At 42.0% G+C, this 18,315-nt stretch overlaps 1 protein-coding gene across 1 annotated transcript; it reads right to left on the reverse strand.

The window, feature by feature from the left end:
* Positions 1 to 2,001: 2,001 nt before the first annotated feature.
* On the reverse strand, positions 2,002 to 11,256 carry LOC119739465 (NFX1-type zinc finger-containing protein 1-like). Its single transcript, XM_038214431.1, has 2 exons — positions 10,584 to 11,256; positions 2,002 to 10,262 (listed from the first exon to the last, which is right to left on the reverse strand). Exons 1-2 carry the CDS (start codon positions 10,649 to 10,651, stop codon positions 3,713 to 3,715), a joined length of 6,618 nt encoding a protein of 2,205 aa, XP_038070359.1. The 5' UTR covers positions 10,652 to 11,256; the 3' UTR covers positions 2,002 to 3,712.
* Between the last annotated feature and the right edge of the window lie 7,059 nt (positions 11,257 to 18,315).

Raw genomic sequence — 18,315 nt, forward strand, 5'->3', positions numbered from 1 at the left:
CTTCCAGGAAGCCACTGTTCAGTTTTATAGATTTTCTGTTCAAAATTTGAACCCAAACAATTATTCGTTGAAAACGTTTGTGAGAAAGGTCTGCTCATTGGCTTACTGCCATGTGACACAACAACGAATTGCCAAAGTAAAGAATAATTACGACAGCAAAACATCCAAACACTGGCAACTTTTGATGCTGAAATAGCCAAGACGCATAGCAACCAATAAAAATATCAGAAGCAAAAAAGTAAGACTCGCAACTATGGTTGGATTTGTTTACAAATGTTAAAATTAAGATTTATTCAATGCATCGATATTTCTGACAGTAAAATGACAATATGAAAAGACAAGTAAACATATAGTATTGAGTTGCTCTACCCGTAGCCGCTGTACTCTTTGTTTCCCAACGAATTCTCAATGTATGTGTTATTTGAACTGAAAAAAAGTTATTTTTTGTTATTTTCTTATTATCATTTATTTGGGACGTTTTCAATCGTCGGAAATATGTTTTTGTTTTATGTTACTTTCGCGTCCATATTAAGCGCATAAAAAGATACACCTAAATTATTGTCAGGTCTTAAATACCTCGAAATTCGTTGAGTAAATGATTCAAATAAACGTGGGTGTATTTTTTTGTCGATTTCTCGTTCAAAAGGGAATAACATTTGTATTGCTAAGAAAATATACATTTATACCGACTGATTTGAAAGCAAATTTTATTTTCGGGGTGAAACTCGAAAACAGTTCGGGAGAGTAACATTAAACAGTCCTTGAAGTGAAAATCCACAATGCAACTATTGTTTGTGCCTAAACTATGCGTAATGAGGTTTTAAGGAACAGTAGCATACGGGGTTTCATTTTTCCAACTGTGCCTTTATACACACAAGCCGTGAAATTTACCAATGAAAAATTAGTTTCAACAAAAAAATGAAATGCATAGAATTGTTAAAACATGTATACAAAATAAAAAAATAAAAAAATAAAAACAATACAAACCAAAAACAAATTAGGGAAGACTTTACCATGTATTGGATCTAAACAAATTTGCATAGATATAAACAAGAGCCTCCACTTCAATCTCTTTCCTCGATTTTTCTATTGTTTTTAAACATCACTATAAACCTACACAAGACTTATACTACGTCAAGTTCAATGGATATCTTTTAAAAACAACTGAAGTTCCCATCGTACATTTGAAGTAAATCCTTGCATTACATTAATTTTGTGTGCCTTCCCTGCGAAACTCAGAGACTTTTCTTAATTAGCTCGTAGAACCATTTGCAATATCAACATTGAATGTCCACTAATTTTTAGATGTATCTATAAAATAATGATCTATCATTCTACCAAAAACGTCTGAATCCCAAACAAAAAGTACAGTAAGTTGTTTACTGTCGTTGAGAGACAGTGTTGATTGTAAACAACTATGTGGAGTTCGTCCGCTGAAGAATTACACATCCGATATTAATCGTTGCGTAATTTGAACATTAAAATGGGTCATTCTAATACGGTTACATTTTGACAATGAATATTAGCCACAAACTTGAAACGCCTGAAAAAAACTCATTCTAAGCAATTCTTTAGGATCAAAATATGTTGAATAGTTCGCAATGTAAAATATTATTTAACCATTATACTATGCATTATTTTAACTATTACGAAAAGGGCATATTTTGCTTACAATGAAAATACAAATCGAACTACGTACTTTTAAATGATATGTAAAACACCAAAAATCTACTGATACCACCAACTGTGTAAGAAATTATGGTATAGTGTACAAAATAGTACATATAATATACGTCGGGGTCCCAAACAATAAGTGCAAAGTATTTCAAAGTCATTGAGACTAAATACCTTTGGTATGTGGAGTTCGTTACTGAATACTTACATGTCAGATCATGGGCGTCGCGAAGGCCCCCCCCCCCCCTCCGGACCGGAAAAATGATAAATTGAGAATATAATGAAACAGTTAAGGAATTTTGGGGGAAAATTTGCTTTGTCCCCCCCCCCCTTGGAAAAAAATCCTGGCGACGCCCATGTGTCAGATATTATTCTGTTGCGTGATGTGAAGGTAAACAGGGATCACAATGAGGCCCCACTTGACAATGAACATTAAACATAAACTTGAAACGATATTAAAATACGCAAATAATCTACTGGATACAATAACTCAAACCTATTGTGTAATTTATGTTGTGTTCCAAGTATATGAAGTATATTATAAATCATTTGTATCTTTTATTTATATGTCATGAAATCCATACATTTCACTATGTCAAGAAAGGGATACACAGTTATAATGCCTGTCTACAGCAGTTTTCTCAAGAATATAAATTGTTATAATCTGTAATATAATGAATGTAAGTAAAAGATCAATATTTTAATACCATCAAATTGAATTTTGGAAATATGCTCAACAAGTAGGCCTAGGTGAAAATTGCTGTGAAAAGTGGGTTTCCTTCTTTTTGCACCACCGTGTACAGTAAAATTGAAAATATATACAAACGCCGTGTAGCAATCAATTCCAAAGTTTCTTATCAAATTAAAACACGTATTAATAATTGTTCCAGCTTCAAACGAAGTAACAATAACAATACATTCCATTTCTCCAAATCAACATCATCGACTTGAATTAACAGTCTCAGATATATCTATATACGAAAAACGCTGCTCGAGAAATGACCTCCTTTCATTGTCCATGGACCCGATTCCCGACAGTACATGTCATAATTTACTTGTTTGAATCATTTGGGGTGCAGTCTGATATTTACATTAGGCCCATCATTTCAGGGCTTTGTCCATTGCTGGATATACGTACATTTTGGCTATCTTCGGACGAAAAAGACCTTTAATATTACTGTTGCCTTTCACTGGCGTACCGATATAAAGGACTGTTAGCACAGTAATTATTACACATCTGACTACGCACACTCTCCTGTAAAACCAAATATACGGCCAACACAAGTTCAAACGTACTTACATAGTCTTAGGTACAGTTTGTTGATATTCCAATATTAACGCTTAAGTTAAAATCCCAATTGTTACTTAGTACATTTGTTGTGTTTTAATTTGCAAGTAAATATTAAGTAACGTTTACACTCCGGAATTAGATTCTAAATATCTAATACTCATACAAATCTCATCTAGTTTAAAAACAAATGAGCTACTGCATATTCAATTAAACGAAACTTAGTGTGAATATCTTTTCAGAAACAAGTACTGGTAAAAAGAACTAGGCTCATACGCCTAATACGCTACGCTTTCACTATAATATTGATTATATTGTATACACCATTTTCACTTATTAGCGCCAAAAAACACCCGAGCACAATTTGGTTTTATTGATTGATTATTCAGTGAATAAACACAATGTAATACAGTGTTGTAATAAAATGAAAATTGGTCAGGTGCACTCTGCGCCTGTTACACGCACACGTGCGTATGTATACCACGTGACTGCCACACGCCACTCTTTCGGGGTGCGTTCGAGTGTGTTACTCTTGCTACTCCCGAGTGCAGGAAAATGTTGCGTGCGCATTACTCTCGGTGCAAGAGTATTCTCCCGGTATGACGGAGAGCATACTGAACCCGCACAAATGCCACGGTTCCTGCACATTACCTCACGTGAAGGAGTTAATCGCAAGCCAATTCTACCTTTGATTGGCGTTTGATAACTGCGTTGAGGACGCAGTTTCAGATTCTAGTCAAATCAACAAGTCTAACTGCTCTTTTGTTTTAAGCACTCTGGGCAGGCAATTGGTTCCTGGCCTCCCCCTACTTTGCTGCTGCCTTCCTCTAGATGGAAAACGTGACCTCGACGACATCTCATCCATTTGCCCGCGGTAAATGACAAGGGTGTCGTAGCGCCATCATTCTTCTGCAAAGCTATGCTATTTTGACGGCAAATATGTCTGGCTGTATTTATCGACTCTCTCATGATCTGGAGAACACCATCATAACGGGAACAATGGCGAATTGGCTCCTTGCATTTCGGACACAGGACGTACCGAATCTGAAAGCAGCCTTTATCAATGGTGTTCTTGACAGCTGCAACCGTCCTATCCAGGGACTGCACCTGACACGGGTGCTTACAGTCTGGGAGATAGACGTACATATCCCTGGGATGAAACTGTCCTTTGGGTAAATTGGTTCGAACACTCTTTTTGTCGCAGACATTGCAAAAAGGAGGGCACGGTTCACCGCACACACCAATGCAGGGATGTTTGCATTTCAGTTTTTGGTTGCAAGGTCGGAAACATGCATTCGTCTTCAGGTATCGATGTGTGACATTGTGTTTACAAGGTGAAGATGACGTCAAATCTTGACTGGAACCCTGTCTCAAGTCATCACGGCATCTCCTACAATCTGGGGAGCAACAGCCACCACATGAGCCAGTGCAATTGTGGCCACAGAGGAGCTGCCTGTTGCATACTTTAGGACACGGTTGGTGTTGTGTTCCCTGCTTACAGCTGTCACAATTACCAGTGCACCTATGACCACACTTAAGTACAGCACCGCATGGAAAATTACACGGTATATGAGCAGAAGACTCTGCCTTCCAGCAAGGCATGGATTTAGTCTTGTGACCGCATGGTGGAGCTTTCTGGACCACAACTTCGCATCTTTCTCGTGGGCCTGTACGTTTTCTGTAATTTTTGGAACCTTTCGTGGCTCTCAACTTAAAGGTCCTATCCCCAGGGCATGGCTCGATGCATTTATTTGGACATGGGTGACCGCACGGAAGCACCTTCTCACATTTCTCTGTGCAGACGAACGAACTGACATCCGCGGAACAGCGAACGCTCACGTCGTGATCACAGCCCGGAAGCTTCTTTTTCACCTCTTCTTGACACTTGGTCTTAATGCCCCACGGCGACTTCCGTATTTTTTGTGATTTTACCGGTGGACAGGGTTCACCACATTTATTTGGACAGTTGTGTCCGCAAGCCAGTTCCCTTTGACACTTCTCCTGACACACTGACAAAAGGTACGCCCTGACATCCCTCGGGTGCCCAAGAACACCCTTGAGAAAGGTTTCGTCATCCCGTTGTCTCTTCGGGCAAACTTCACTGCATTTCCTTGGACAGCGATGGCCGCATGGAAGCACCTTCTCACATATCTCTGTGCACATGAACGAACTGACATCCATGGAACAGCGAACGCTTACGTAGTGATCACAGCCCGGAAGCTTCTTTTTCACCCCTACTCGACACTCAGTCTTAATGCCCCACGAGTACTTCCTTATAGCGTCTGATTTTACAGGTGGACAGGGTTCACCACATTTATTAGGACATTTATGCCCACAATCAAGTTCCTTCTGGCACTTCTCCTGACACAATGACCTAAAGTACCCGCTTACATCCCTCTGGTCTCCAAGAAAACTGTTTAAAAAAATTTCTTCGTCTTCATCGCAGTCGGAACTTTCCTCGGAACTTTCCTCGGAATTTTCCCTAAAATAGAAACGCCTCGCTGTCAAAGGGGATTCAAGAAGTTTCTTGAAAATGGTCAGGCTTTTTGTATTTTCTGGCGGACATTTTTCACAGCATTTCCTTGGACAGCGATGACCGCAAGACAACAACTTTTCGCATTGATCAGAGCACGGCACATCCGAAATGTCCTTGTGGCAGGGAACCGTCACGCGGTGGCCACAAGATGTGTAGGTCCTTTCCACAGGTTCGTCGCATGTTTTGACATTCATTCTAAATCGATAACGGTAGTGTGACGGTAACTTACAAGGTATACCACAGACATTTGGACACCTATGCCCACACTCAAGCATCTTCTCACATCTTTCCTTGCACGTGTACGGATCGTCTATTGAAGGTAAGTACATGTACAACATTTCAGCCAACTTCTTCTTATCTGGTTTTGCGCCACAATCCATGCGAACAGTATGGCCACACTTGGTCAGTGTCCTGTCTACTCGAACTTTACAATACCGAGTACATAGATCACCGCAAGCATTTCTACATGAGTGGCCACATGGCAGCGTTCTCTTGCACTTTTCAGGACAGTTCTCCAGGCAGATTTCACAGCACAGTTTTCGACACTGATGCTGACTATCATGGCAGAACCTTGGACACGGCTTAGGACATGTGATACTATCATATTCATGACAGGAAACTTGGATCACGTGACCGCAATCAGACATCGTTTTGGTAAGTTCCACGGGACATTTACACTCTTCGTGGCATTCAAGCGGACATGGATGTTGTCGCTCGCATTTTCTAACGCATGGCTTTTCACACGTGTATTCCTCATGGTCAGTGTCAAAGGCATGACACAGTAAAGCACAAACATGACCACATGGAAGCCTGACATCACAAGGTACATCACAACCCCCAAGAGGAACCTTTTCCATGAAATCCTCCTTCGAGGTGACCTGTGTGATTTTGTTGGGATGATTTCGGCAGACCAATGGCAATGAGGCCCCGATCCGATTGTCAGCCTCCAGGGTAGTAAAGATGTCCTGCCAAATATGTGCCTTCTTCAAGATGCTCCCGTTGCCCATGCAGTAAAAACCCATCCGAGCCCTGGACAGCGCAACACAGACGCGATTCTTAGTGCGCAGAAACCCGATGGATTCTTCCTCGTTGCTTCGTACCAGAGACAAAAGTATGATGTCATTCTCTTCTCCTTGGAAATTGTCTACAACACAAACTCTAACCCCTTCAAAGGTTGCTTTATCCATAAGACGCCTGAAGCAGAACATTTGTCCTGTGTAAGCAGTGAGTATGGTGATCTGAGAGTTATCGTAGCCCTGTTGTAATAAGTATTTGCATAATCCAACAAGAACCTCAGCTTCGTATTGATTGGATTTAGTTTTGCTGTCGCCACTTTGACTTTCAAGGTGTTGATGATCGATGAAGAACATGTTATGCGCCACTCCCTTGACGTTGTCCATTTTCAAAACGGATTGGTCGTCGTAGAGATTCTTGTAGAAGTATTTCTTCATCAACTTGGATATTTCAGGCCTCATTCGGTGTTGGTGAGTGAGCGATCGACAAGGCATACCATTGTTGATCATTCTCTCAAACAGAGAGGTATCCAAGTTGAACTGCTTCGCCAGGCGGTAGACAGTTGGGTTTGGCTTCAACTGCTGATGGTCTCCGATCAGAATGAGATGCTGACATTTTTCAGTCAGGCTGGTGATAATGTGAGCCTCAAGAACCTCAGCAGCCTCCTCCACTACTACAATACTGGGACAAAGACGCTGCAACACGGCCCGACATTTTGCTGCCCCAGTGGTCGTCATTCCGATAACCTTCGCCTTTTGAAGAATTTCAAGATCTTCCTCTCCATTCATAGATTGTAACGTTTTTAACAGGTTATCATGCACCTGGCGTTGCTCTTGGAGTTTTGCCTCGTGATCCCTCAAATATCTCTTGACCCAAAATCTGTACAAACGCCAGCGATTCCATATTTTGAGAGACCAGACACGTTCCACACCTGCGGCTTCCCCTTCCGTCATCACATCAGGCTTTTGAAGCTCCACAATTGGCTCCACATCACGATTTTTGCCACAACGTTTGTTGCATTTCAAACCATACGCAGCGTTTTCACGATAAGTCTGCTGCTCAATGGTTATTTGACGTTTTTCATTAGTAATGTCTAAGTCGTCCATATCGTCGACCTGACGCTCCAACTGAATCCGTCGTCCCTCATCATCTACCTGGATATTCTCATTTGCTTCAATGACGTCCAGCCAGTTCAAGAGCTTCTGCTGATCTTCTTGAGGTTCCTGACCTCGCTGGCGTTGTATCAAAAGAGCTCCGTATTCCGAACGACTCATGTACCTTTGTAGTGCCCAAACGTTCAAGAGGACCTTGGTAGGCAGTTCAATTTTTAGAAGCAAAAATGTAATTGCCTCAGTTGTAGCTTGCAGGTGCATTTCTACTTCTCTTGGATCTTTCCAACCCCTCCGTCCTCTGCCTCTCCCTCGAAAAACACCTTTCTGCAAATTTAAAGCTTGTAACTGCTTTGATAGGTCATCATGAATCTGGCGTTGCCTTTGAAGTTCCACTTTGTGATCTTCCAAATACCTCTTGACCCATAATCTGTATAGACGCCATCGATCTAGGATCTTTAGAGACCAGACACGTTCAACGGTGTTAGCCTTCTCATCAGTCATCACTTCAGGCTTTTGAAGCTCCTTGACCGGATCCACATCACGGTTTTTACCACAGCGTTTAGTGCATCGCAGATCGTACGCTGCATTTTCGTGAAAGATCTCGTCTTTAATGGTTTGATCGTTTCTCTCTTCAATGATACTAAGCCAGTTTAACAACTTCTGTGGATCTTCTTCAGATGCATTGTCTCGTCGATGTTGTAGTAAGAGAGCTTCGTATTCTGAACAGGTCATGTATTCTCGCAAGGCCTTGACGTTTAGTAGGACCTTCGTTGGCAGTTCCATCTTGAGAAGTAGACGTCGAATTATCTCATCACCCTCCCGTAGTTGTCTCAAAACAGTTCCAACTTCACGTGGACATGTGCGCTTTTCCTTTCTTCTATTCTGTCTTATGTAAGAAAGGTTCCTGTCTCGTAGCAACTCACTATTACTTCGACCTCCAACGCGAATTATCCGGCGTTCACCAAAGTGATGGATTCCTTCTAGAAATTGGTCCAGAGCATGGTTCGTATAACATACTACTAGAATGGGCGCCTGGGGCGGAGCACCACCTCGAACTTGCATCCCTTCATCCAGTCGAGGATGAGACATGTTGTGAAGGAGAAGCTGTACAATCTTAAGGCCAATGTAGGTCTTTCCTGTCCCGGGCGGGCCTTGAATAATTGCGAACTCCTTCGCCAATGCTGTTTGCAGAGCAGCTTTCTGTGACTCATCAAGATGCAAGTCTTCTGCACTTGGCCAGGATTCCATCTTCAGAACCGGGATTTCAGTCGCCTTACTTGACTTCTTATCAAGTATCGTAAGGTCATACGTGACAGAATCCTCATCACTTAGGTCCTTTTCAGACGGACGACTAGCATTGAGGTATGCTGGTGGGTCAACAGTGGAAGCCACATCTACCATATATTTCTTGAAAGGAAAATTGTGTTCGTTAATCTGCTGGAGCCCCTCAAGCACGGGGCGACATGCCTCAAAATAAGCTGCTGACTCTGCCATAATGTATGGACCTTCCAACAGATTACGAGTCTCATTCAGGAAGCGAACATCAACTCTACCACAGACTAAAGCCTTAACGTCTCTGTTCTCCACCGTTGCACAAATAATGTGCTGGAATTTATCTTTTGTGAGACAGACAAAAGAACCATACAGTAAACGCTTACTTGATTCCCAGTGGTAACGTTGGAAAGGCTTCGTGTCAAAGGCCAATGTGTGAATCAAACTGCTGTAACCCATCTTACGATTCAGAATACGGACATTGTTGTAGATGCGGATGTCTTGAAGACGGCTACTGGTATCTAAAAGGAACTCAGTTACACCTTCCCGTAGAGGTGCCACAAAATCCTCCCTCAACAACCGGAACTGAACATCAAGGTAGTGTTCAACGTTCTCGTATGTGCCTTTGATGATGTTCTTTCTCAGGAATGGTTTTGTGACTTGCCGTATCTCCCTGCTCTCCGGGAAGATTGGGATATCTCTGAAGTTGTTTGGTGGCGGTTTCTCCGAGGCGCGCTCCTTTGCTGTTCGCTGAGCCTGTTCCACTGCGTGGTAGCTAATCTTCAATTGCTGAAGGTCTACCATAAGGCATTCTGACGTTACAACCTTCTCCAAAAGAATCAAAGCCCCGCCTACTTCAGAGTAGCTACTCGGCTTGTTCTGCAGGAATAACCGAAGTAATTTCACAACCATACCAAGCATATGAACATCGTTGTCATTCTCGCCGTCGATTTCACTAGGTTCCTCGATCGGTAAACAAACCAAAACCCTCGTCAGGTGTTTACTAAAAAACAACGAGGACTCAACCATGGTCAGTACCACGTTTAATTCTTCAATGTGCGCTGACACAGGATCTAAGGAGCACAAGATTGATAGAACCTGTAGTATTAATTGCAATGTATTGTCACTGATTTGGTCTTGATTTAATAACGCCATGCATTCATCTTTCTTTTCCACAAGTTCAGAGAGGACAACGGAGGGTTTTCCTTCCAAGAACTTCTGCAGTTGCTTCTCAGTGAATGGGAGCGTCTTAGTCTTAGGCTTGACTTGGTATGGCTCTGCAGGGATACTCCCTTGTACAGTGGTGTCCAGTTTTGGCTGCAATTCAGCTATGTGACCATTAGCTGAGCTTGTGGCTGAAGTGTCACTGTAGGACATACAATGCAGCAATTATAACAAGCTGAAATTAGTATTAAGATTTTAATGCTTCGGAATATGACTAGGTAAATAAAAGTATTGGCCGACTAGCCATCGAGCTGGTGAAAGTTGTTTTTATTTACCTAGTTAATGCCCTGTCTTCCTGAAAATGTACTCCTTGAAACGTTCTGAGAATTAGAGCTTAATTGCGTGGTAAATTGATAAATATAATGTAACGTAGATGTTTTTAAAATCTTATTTTGGACTCTTTTTTAGAAACTACTTGATTAGAGATAGGTTGAGAAATGAAACAACACGATATCAAACTTACCAGGTCGGTGCATTTTTGTTCCTATCTTCTTGTCTCTCTGTATCCATGACAAATGGTATGCTTTGCATTTGATGTGTGGTCTCAGACTGATCATCAGGTGCATTTCTGGTCTTCGTCCCCGGGTAGACTCCATCAAGACGTGCTGTTTCGCTTCTGTGGTGCACGAGAGGACCTCTACGGTACGGTTGGTAACTCTCTCTATCTGCTCCATCTCGTGCCTCAAGCTTATAGTGTGTTGACCGTCCTCTGTTGTTGCCCGCATCAAATCTTCTGAATCCCCCACGGTACTGAAACGTTTGTCCGTACGAATGCCTCTTTCGAGTTGGCTCGGCAGATTTCTGAAACGACACCTCTTCTTTCTGTTGAGTTGAATCACCGCGACCTTTTATTGCTCGTTGTTGCTTATAACCTCCCCTATTGATAGTTTGCTCATGACGATCCCTCTGTAAGCGGGGAGAGGTTTTAGGTCTAGCACCGGTTATGTTTGGATCAAAGTCATCTGTGCGCGTTGCATAGTTGGTAAAATCATCAACACGTGCGTGGCCATGATTAGGTCTTGAACTCTGGCGCCTTCTCTCCACTTCGATACTTCTCCTCTCATAAGTCACTTTGTCATCTTCAGAACGGACAGGAGGTTGATAGGATATCTTACCGCGAGACCAACCGCCGAAAGCCATGACTGAAATAGAGCGGAAATATAAATTCTAATCATTTTAATGTCAACATTTATCATTAGTAATTATCTGATTTTTAAAGTTTCAATCAATGAAAGAATGTCGACCATACATACTAGAGATAACTTTTATTTACATGATGCTGGCTGGTTTCATGGTATGCTTCTACATGTACTTTAATTACACGGTTACCTCTGGTCGTAATAAGTTTATTATAAGAAACGTTAATCGCGTGCGAGCAGTGAATCAAAGTTTGGGCTGAACTGCATTCATATAATTCAAAATTATTCAAATAGATCGATTTTGGTAAAACTATTTATTTTTTTAAGCGCAAGCAACTGCCGCAGGTGTCTCTGCCAGTCAGGCGCGTACGCAGGGGGGGGGGGGGGGGGGGGGGGGTTGGCTGTTAAACACCCCGCTTTGCCATGTCAAAATATGGAGGGAAAGAGAGTGCCAAAATAAGAAAATAAAGAAAGGGAGAGAGATTTTCTTTTATTATTTCCATGGAACAAATTAAAAATAAAAAAAATTAATGAATACCAAGTATGAAACGGGCGAATTCGGGGAATTTATTGAATAAGTTCCAAAGTGTATTAAAAAACAATCGTCAATTGATATGGTACGTATGCATTCCGCGCACTGTTTTTATATAGAGATCAGTGATTCCGCGTTTGCACGTACATGGATGTACGTGACGTGGGCTAACTAGCAACGCGCACCCATCGCATGGAAGCGCAAGCCCGCGCGAACATAGGTCAGGGCCCGCCCAGGGGCCAGCACCTGGGCCTAGGCTAGAACAAGGCGCAGATCGACTTTGGTTGAGAATAATTGTATTACACTGTAATTAACGTACGCGCGCGTACGTACGTATGGCTAGTACTGTACGTGCATGCATAGCTAGAGTCCAACCATGAGCTCAGCTGCGTACGTACAACGATAACGTCAACGCCGGTATGTAAACCCCTTTATATAACTGACATACAGATCCTAGTCATTTGATTGGTGGAACTCACATCACGTGGCATTCGTTATTGCTCCCATTCATGCCACGGCTCAAAAAGTACTATCCGCCCATGGGGAATGGGAAATATTATAACACCTCACCCACAGATTCTGTGTCTTGATTGGCCGAGAGCGAGTCACATGTTACTTTCTAATTTTGCTATCTTTCTGTGCACGGCCAAAAGTACTATGCGCATAGCAACCAAAGTACTATACCATTAGCAACCAAAGTACTATTTCCACGGCGCGGTATTTGTGTGCAAATGGATGCTGGTGTGCGCGTTGCGCGTTGCGCGTAGCGCGTATTGTTCCTAAGAGAGCGCGCCACAGACTTGGGTTCGAACATTTCGTGAAGGGGTAGTTTGGAAGACAGAAATACATTTTCCACCAATTTTGTATTGAAATTGAAGTTATTTCAACTGTGTTCAGATTTAAATAATGTTAAATATTAAAATCAAGCAGAATCTGTGGGTGAAGTGTTATAAAACAAATATTTAATGCTTTATCTCGTAGTGAAGTAAAACTAGCCTCCCTCGGTGATCCATGGACCATTCTATTTCCCCTCGGCTTCGCCTCTGGAAAATAGAATGTCCATGGATCACCTCGGGAGGCTAGTTTTACTACACCACTCGAAGCATTCAATATTTGTATACTATTCAACAGTTAGGATCATGACGCGGTATTTGTGTGAAAATGCATGCTGGTGTGCGCGTTCAGCGTTGCGCGTAGCGCGTATTGTTCCAAAGAGCCAGCGCTACAGCGTTGGGTTCAAACATTTTCGTGATGGGGTGGTTTGGAAGAGACAAATACATTTTCCTCCAGGTTTGTATTGAAATAAAAGTTCAAATATATCAAATGACAAGGATCTATATGTCAGTTATATAAAACAAATATTGAGTGGCTTTAAATTGTGAAATGGGAGGAATATTATCGCTCGGTAATATCTGGACTTTTCCATTTCACGAGGCGAACCTCGTGAAATGGAAAAGTCCAGATTTTACCTTGCGATAATATTCCTCCCATTCCACGCTGAGCCACTCAATATTTGTATACTGAAGGGTTTTTTTAAGTTTAATCGACTATTCATAAATACCTCAGACAGTTTAGCCATTTCTATTGGTCGAGATCCCGTCACGTGGCCGGTCTTAAACGGATGATAAAGACATGGCTAGCTGGTCTTAAACACTTTTCCAGTGTTACATAAAATATGGACTCCTAAATATCCAGCGCCTCTTACCGTTTCATTGGTTGAACGTTCACAATCCTCACGTAGGCATGTGCAACTGCCAGTGAGTCAGAATTTTAAAGTTCTAAATTCAAAACGCAACGCCCCAGGTGCGTTCTGCGCGACATCGCGCAGAACGTGCTACGCGCGCGTCAATTTCCATAAAAGGGTTGTTTACATCTTACTCGCCAGCTGAACACTCCATTATTTTGCTAGAGGGATGTTTCAAAAAGCTGGAGTGAACTTGTTGATCAAAATCGGGATTTTTTGAACGAATTACTTGATTTGTTTTTACCGAAAAGGTATTTATGAATGGGAATAGATATGTGCTCGGTCGGTATTAATCACTCTGTTTAAGACTGCTAAGAGTCTGGGTGCTGATAATTACCCTCGCCTCCGGCTCGGGTAATTATCAGCACCCAGACTCTAAGCAGTCTTAAAGCTACAGTCCATCATTTGTAATTTGTGCATTTTGTTCGTTTGAAGCAACAAAAGAGTTCAAAATCTAATGAAGGATACTGAGCAACTAACCTGATGAAGTTTCAGCTAAGCTTCAGCTGTACATTCCGAGAAAAGCAGCATTCTAAGATCTCAAGTTCAAATCAAAAGTTACTGAATCATGTTTTGAATTGCAACTATACGCGTTGTCGCGCACTGTTCCGACGAATTATAACAACCGCGCGCGCGTGTGCGTCGTTCCAATATTTGTGCGCGCTGCGCTGAATAACAAAACGAACTACTAATGCTTCTTAAGAATCACCGTTGGAAATGCCTTCTTTCGTTGATTACTTCAAAATGACAGCTTGCCAGAAAGAATAATTTCACTGGGAGTTTAGTTCCCTTACTATCTTTGAACCAAGTTTGTTTTTCGACAATAATTACGCCAGTTACTTTTCGGATGGCTGCAAATGATGGACTATAGCTTTAAACAGAGTGATTAAAACCTCTCGAGCACACATTTATTCCCTTATTATTGGTACGTGCAAAACTCTGCCTGTTATACAGACCGAGCACTATTTTTTATATATAACTATATGCAGAACACTTTCCTTCATTGTGTTGATGGAGGAAAGGGGACGACCTTTCGGGAATTGCCCACTATCTTTGTTCAAAACCTACTTGGATTAAAGTATCGAATAAAACTAAACTGTTTCCCAGTTTGACCCATTGGCGGATCCAGCGGGGGGCGCAGGGGGTGCACGCCCCCCCCCCCCCCCCCCCTCCCCGGCAAATATTTTAAAATGTATACTATCGGTGAAAAACGGACGGTGATCCGACGGGCCACGCGTTTTGAGTTTGAGTAAGAATAATCATTCAAAAGGTGTGGCAATTTTCACGCACCTCCTAAGACTTTATATGCGCAGGTTATGATGGTTGCACGATACGCGGATAAAACCCAGGTAAGACAAACTGTAGTGGAGTCTCATTTCGCGTATTGTTTAGTGCGTCATACGTCCATGAGACTGCACGCGGACAACTGCCGCGTACAATGCGTATGAAGGTCAAACCGTTTTCACGCTCTGGGCTTGGTGACTAAACAAAATCAAACAATGGCCACTTCAGATTCTATTAAAATATTTTTCTAATACGTTTCATGCCAGTTTGTCACGCTCCTCAAATATGGATCCCCTGTAATGAAATATTCAAATTCATGTCAGTTATGTGACCGAGAGCGGAACAATTGCAAATTATGTGCATGTTCTCAACTTTAAAGAGGTTGTGGAATGCTCGAAGACATTTCCGTCATTTTTCGGGTATATGTAGCCTAAGGTGTGATGAAATAAAAACGACTATTGTTTCTGTCATAAAATGAGTACAAAAGGTAATTTTGAGAGCTGTTTTTCAAGTCCTGTCATGCCTGTTTCGACCCGAACGTGCCATTTGTGTAAAAGTCGTCGTTGCGGGCAGCAAACAAAACACAGTAAATTGTGACGTAATAAACAGGACTCCCGATGCAGAGTAGTAATACGAGTCCTGTTTATTACGTCACGATTTACTGTGTTTTGTTTGCTGCCCGTGACGACGACTTTTACACAAATTGCACGTTCGGGTCGAAACAGGGCCTGAAAAACAGCTCTCAAAAGTACCTTTTGTACTCATTTCATGACAGAAACAATAGTCGTTTTTATTTCATCACACCTTAGGCTACGTATACCCCAAAAATGACGGAAATGTCTTCGAGCATTCCACAACCTCTTTAAGCTTTGAATACAGAAGACACTTTATAAGAGCAAGAGTATATAGGCCTTTATGTATTTGAAACAAATGAAACAAAATATCCCCTCGTATATTTTAAAAACTTAAGCTAAACAAATCAGGGGAAAGTGGCCAGGAAACGCCTCAGATTGCACCACAGAGCATCTACGATCCAAAATTTCCCGGGGCCCTTAAGCGGGCCCCAGACCCCACGCCGTAAGTGCTTCGCGCTCCGCGTCCGCGCTCCCATTAGTCCTCCGGCCAAATTTCCTCTATGCTATAATGGACCGATCCAGTATTAAGCCCCTCCCACTGCGCACGTGGCAAATTAACACGTGCTCCTTTCCAATGCCACACTGCATTTTTCTGCCGCGCGCATCATACGCGCGTGCACGCATGTCGGACTTTTGTGCACGCATGTCGGACATAAATCACGGCTGTGATTGGTCAGAATATCATGGGGCGGTGCTTACTGGATCGGTCCATTTCACCCTAGCAGTTCCCCCACCTTATTTTGTACCTTCGGCAGCGAATAGCTGAGGCTTGGACTACAAGTGCCTAAATCCCTTTCCAAAATAGAAAATTGTCAAAAAATACGGAGATGGAACATGGTTCTCAACTTTGAATACATAACAAACTTTTTAAAGAACAAAAAAATAACAAATTTAAATGGAATTTTCGATGTTTAAAACGTTTTCTAAACGGTGGAAGTGGCCAGGAATCGCCTCAGATTGCACCACAGAGCATCTAAAATCACATTTTTGGGGGGCCCTTCAGCGGGCCCCGGACCCCACGCCGTAAGGGATTCGCGCTGCGCGCTCGCAGGTCCTGGACCACAATTCTAGGCACCCCGGCAAATGGCAGTCTGGATCCGCCCCTGTGACCAGAGCGCATTATGTATCCTGTATCTGGAGTAAGTTTAGCCAATTACAAGAACAGATCCTAGCACTTCCGCAGCCCGTGTCACTTTTTTTCTTGAATTTTTTTTTTTTTTTAAATGCTGTTGAGGGAGGGGACTGCCCACATTGACCCCTTTATTCATATGTTCATCATATACTCTAAAGACACAGAAAATGTTGGTGTTTTTTTTTCGATTTACTATATGCTTTAGCTCAAAAAGATAACTGATGGTCGTGGGTTCCCGGCCCTTCGAGTGGAACCCGTCCAAATATACCCTCCTTTTATTTCTGGCGCCAACAAAAACTCCCGACTTTTATTTTAGCGTTAAGTTTAGCCCACGAATACTATCTTTTATTTTACTATCTTTTATGGCGCCAACACAATTTACCATCTTCTTTTCTAGCGTCATAAATGATGACATCCAATTTTGAAACACCCCCCTTGAAAAAATCCTGCGTACGCCACTGCTGCCAGCTCTTGTGTTATAAAGACACAAAACGTTGCTGTTTGCACAGTTTTAGACTAAACATTTAGCAATCTAGCCGCCAAAAAAAAACCTTTTCAGCCAGGTCGATGAATGATTACAAATGGAATATAGGAACGCAGGCTGCGTTGGCGATAGAATTATAAAGCTGCCCATGATCACACAATATCGTATGCATTTTAAAACAGGAAACATGTAGGCCTTATAGGTCCTGAATTGTACTAGGTATAACAAATATACGTTATAATATAGAACATCAGTATTAATGGCCGTCTGTAGTTGTACGTCGTTGTAACCGAAATTTGCCAAAAGAAAATATGTACCATACCATATTGAAGAACAAGCAGACTAAGTTCCTTGCGGATTTCAGGGCGGTCCAAATGCGAGTGATGGGCCTTCAACAACTCTGCTGGTGTCACATGAAATGTGGACCCCTGTGAAATCTGGCCTCTTTCATATACGGACGGATAATCTCACATGTGACCTGTCACTGTCCTATCATTTTCAATCAGGCATGCGCAATACACCCAATGGTCCAAATTTCACACTGCACCGGATTACATACATCACCCCACCACCCAGAAAGCAGTCGAGACTTCCGTGTCACCGTGGTCACATGATCCGAGGCTTTCAACCCACGCTCTGGCGTACAGGGGAACTGTCAAATTTTCATGATGTGTATTTTTCTTCCATTTTTTGGTTTTTACATTAAGGAACATGCCTAGCCTGTTTTAGCGGGGTTTAGGTGTCTTTATAGGTTTTGTCGAGGACCTCGATCAATCTATAAAATGGTGGTCAAATTCTTAATGAATTCTTTAGAATTTCTTTTTTTTTTAAATGCTGAGTTATATATAGGTAGGGTTGGTAGGGTATGGGGGCTTAAGCCATGTATAGTTTCCTCATATATATAGAACTGCAATTAGCTGACCCTATACTTAATTCTGCTATCGAATACCAAGTATTGATGAGTCACACGAATTAAACTCAGTTTTGTTTTCTCTCTTGTCACAACTTGTTTGAGGTGCATTTGTAACGGTTACAAATGCACCTCAGACTATTACGTTAATTCTTAATTCGAGAGGGTTGCCTCTCTGATAATTCACAGCATTTTCTGTATTTGCCCTGCCATATCATAGTTGAGTCACATATTAAATGTAAGCTATAATGCAGAATTGCAGATGACTAGTACAATTATAGGCCGAAAGTATCCCGATTCATCTTAATTGCAAATCTACCAGCTATCTGCTGCTG

Source organism: Patiria miniata, unplaced genomic scaffold, assembly GCF_015706575.1.
Source record: "Patiria miniata isolate m_02_andy unplaced genomic scaffold, ASM1570657v1 HiC_scaffold_30, whole genome shotgun sequence".
Lineage (NCBI taxonomy): Eukaryota > Metazoa > Echinodermata > Asteroidea > Valvatida > Asterinidae > Patiria > Patiria miniata.

Excerpts from the sequence above, each read along its gene's own strand:
- LOC119739465 (XM_038214431.1), bottom strand. The coding sequence starts at position 10,651 with ATGCAAAGCATACCATTTGTCATGGATACAGAGAGACAAGAAGATAGG. Across the intron at positions 10,263-10,583 it reads AACAAAAATGCACCGACCTG|TGACACTTCAGCCACAAGCT; the intron begins GTAAGTTTGATA and ends TATGTCCTACAG.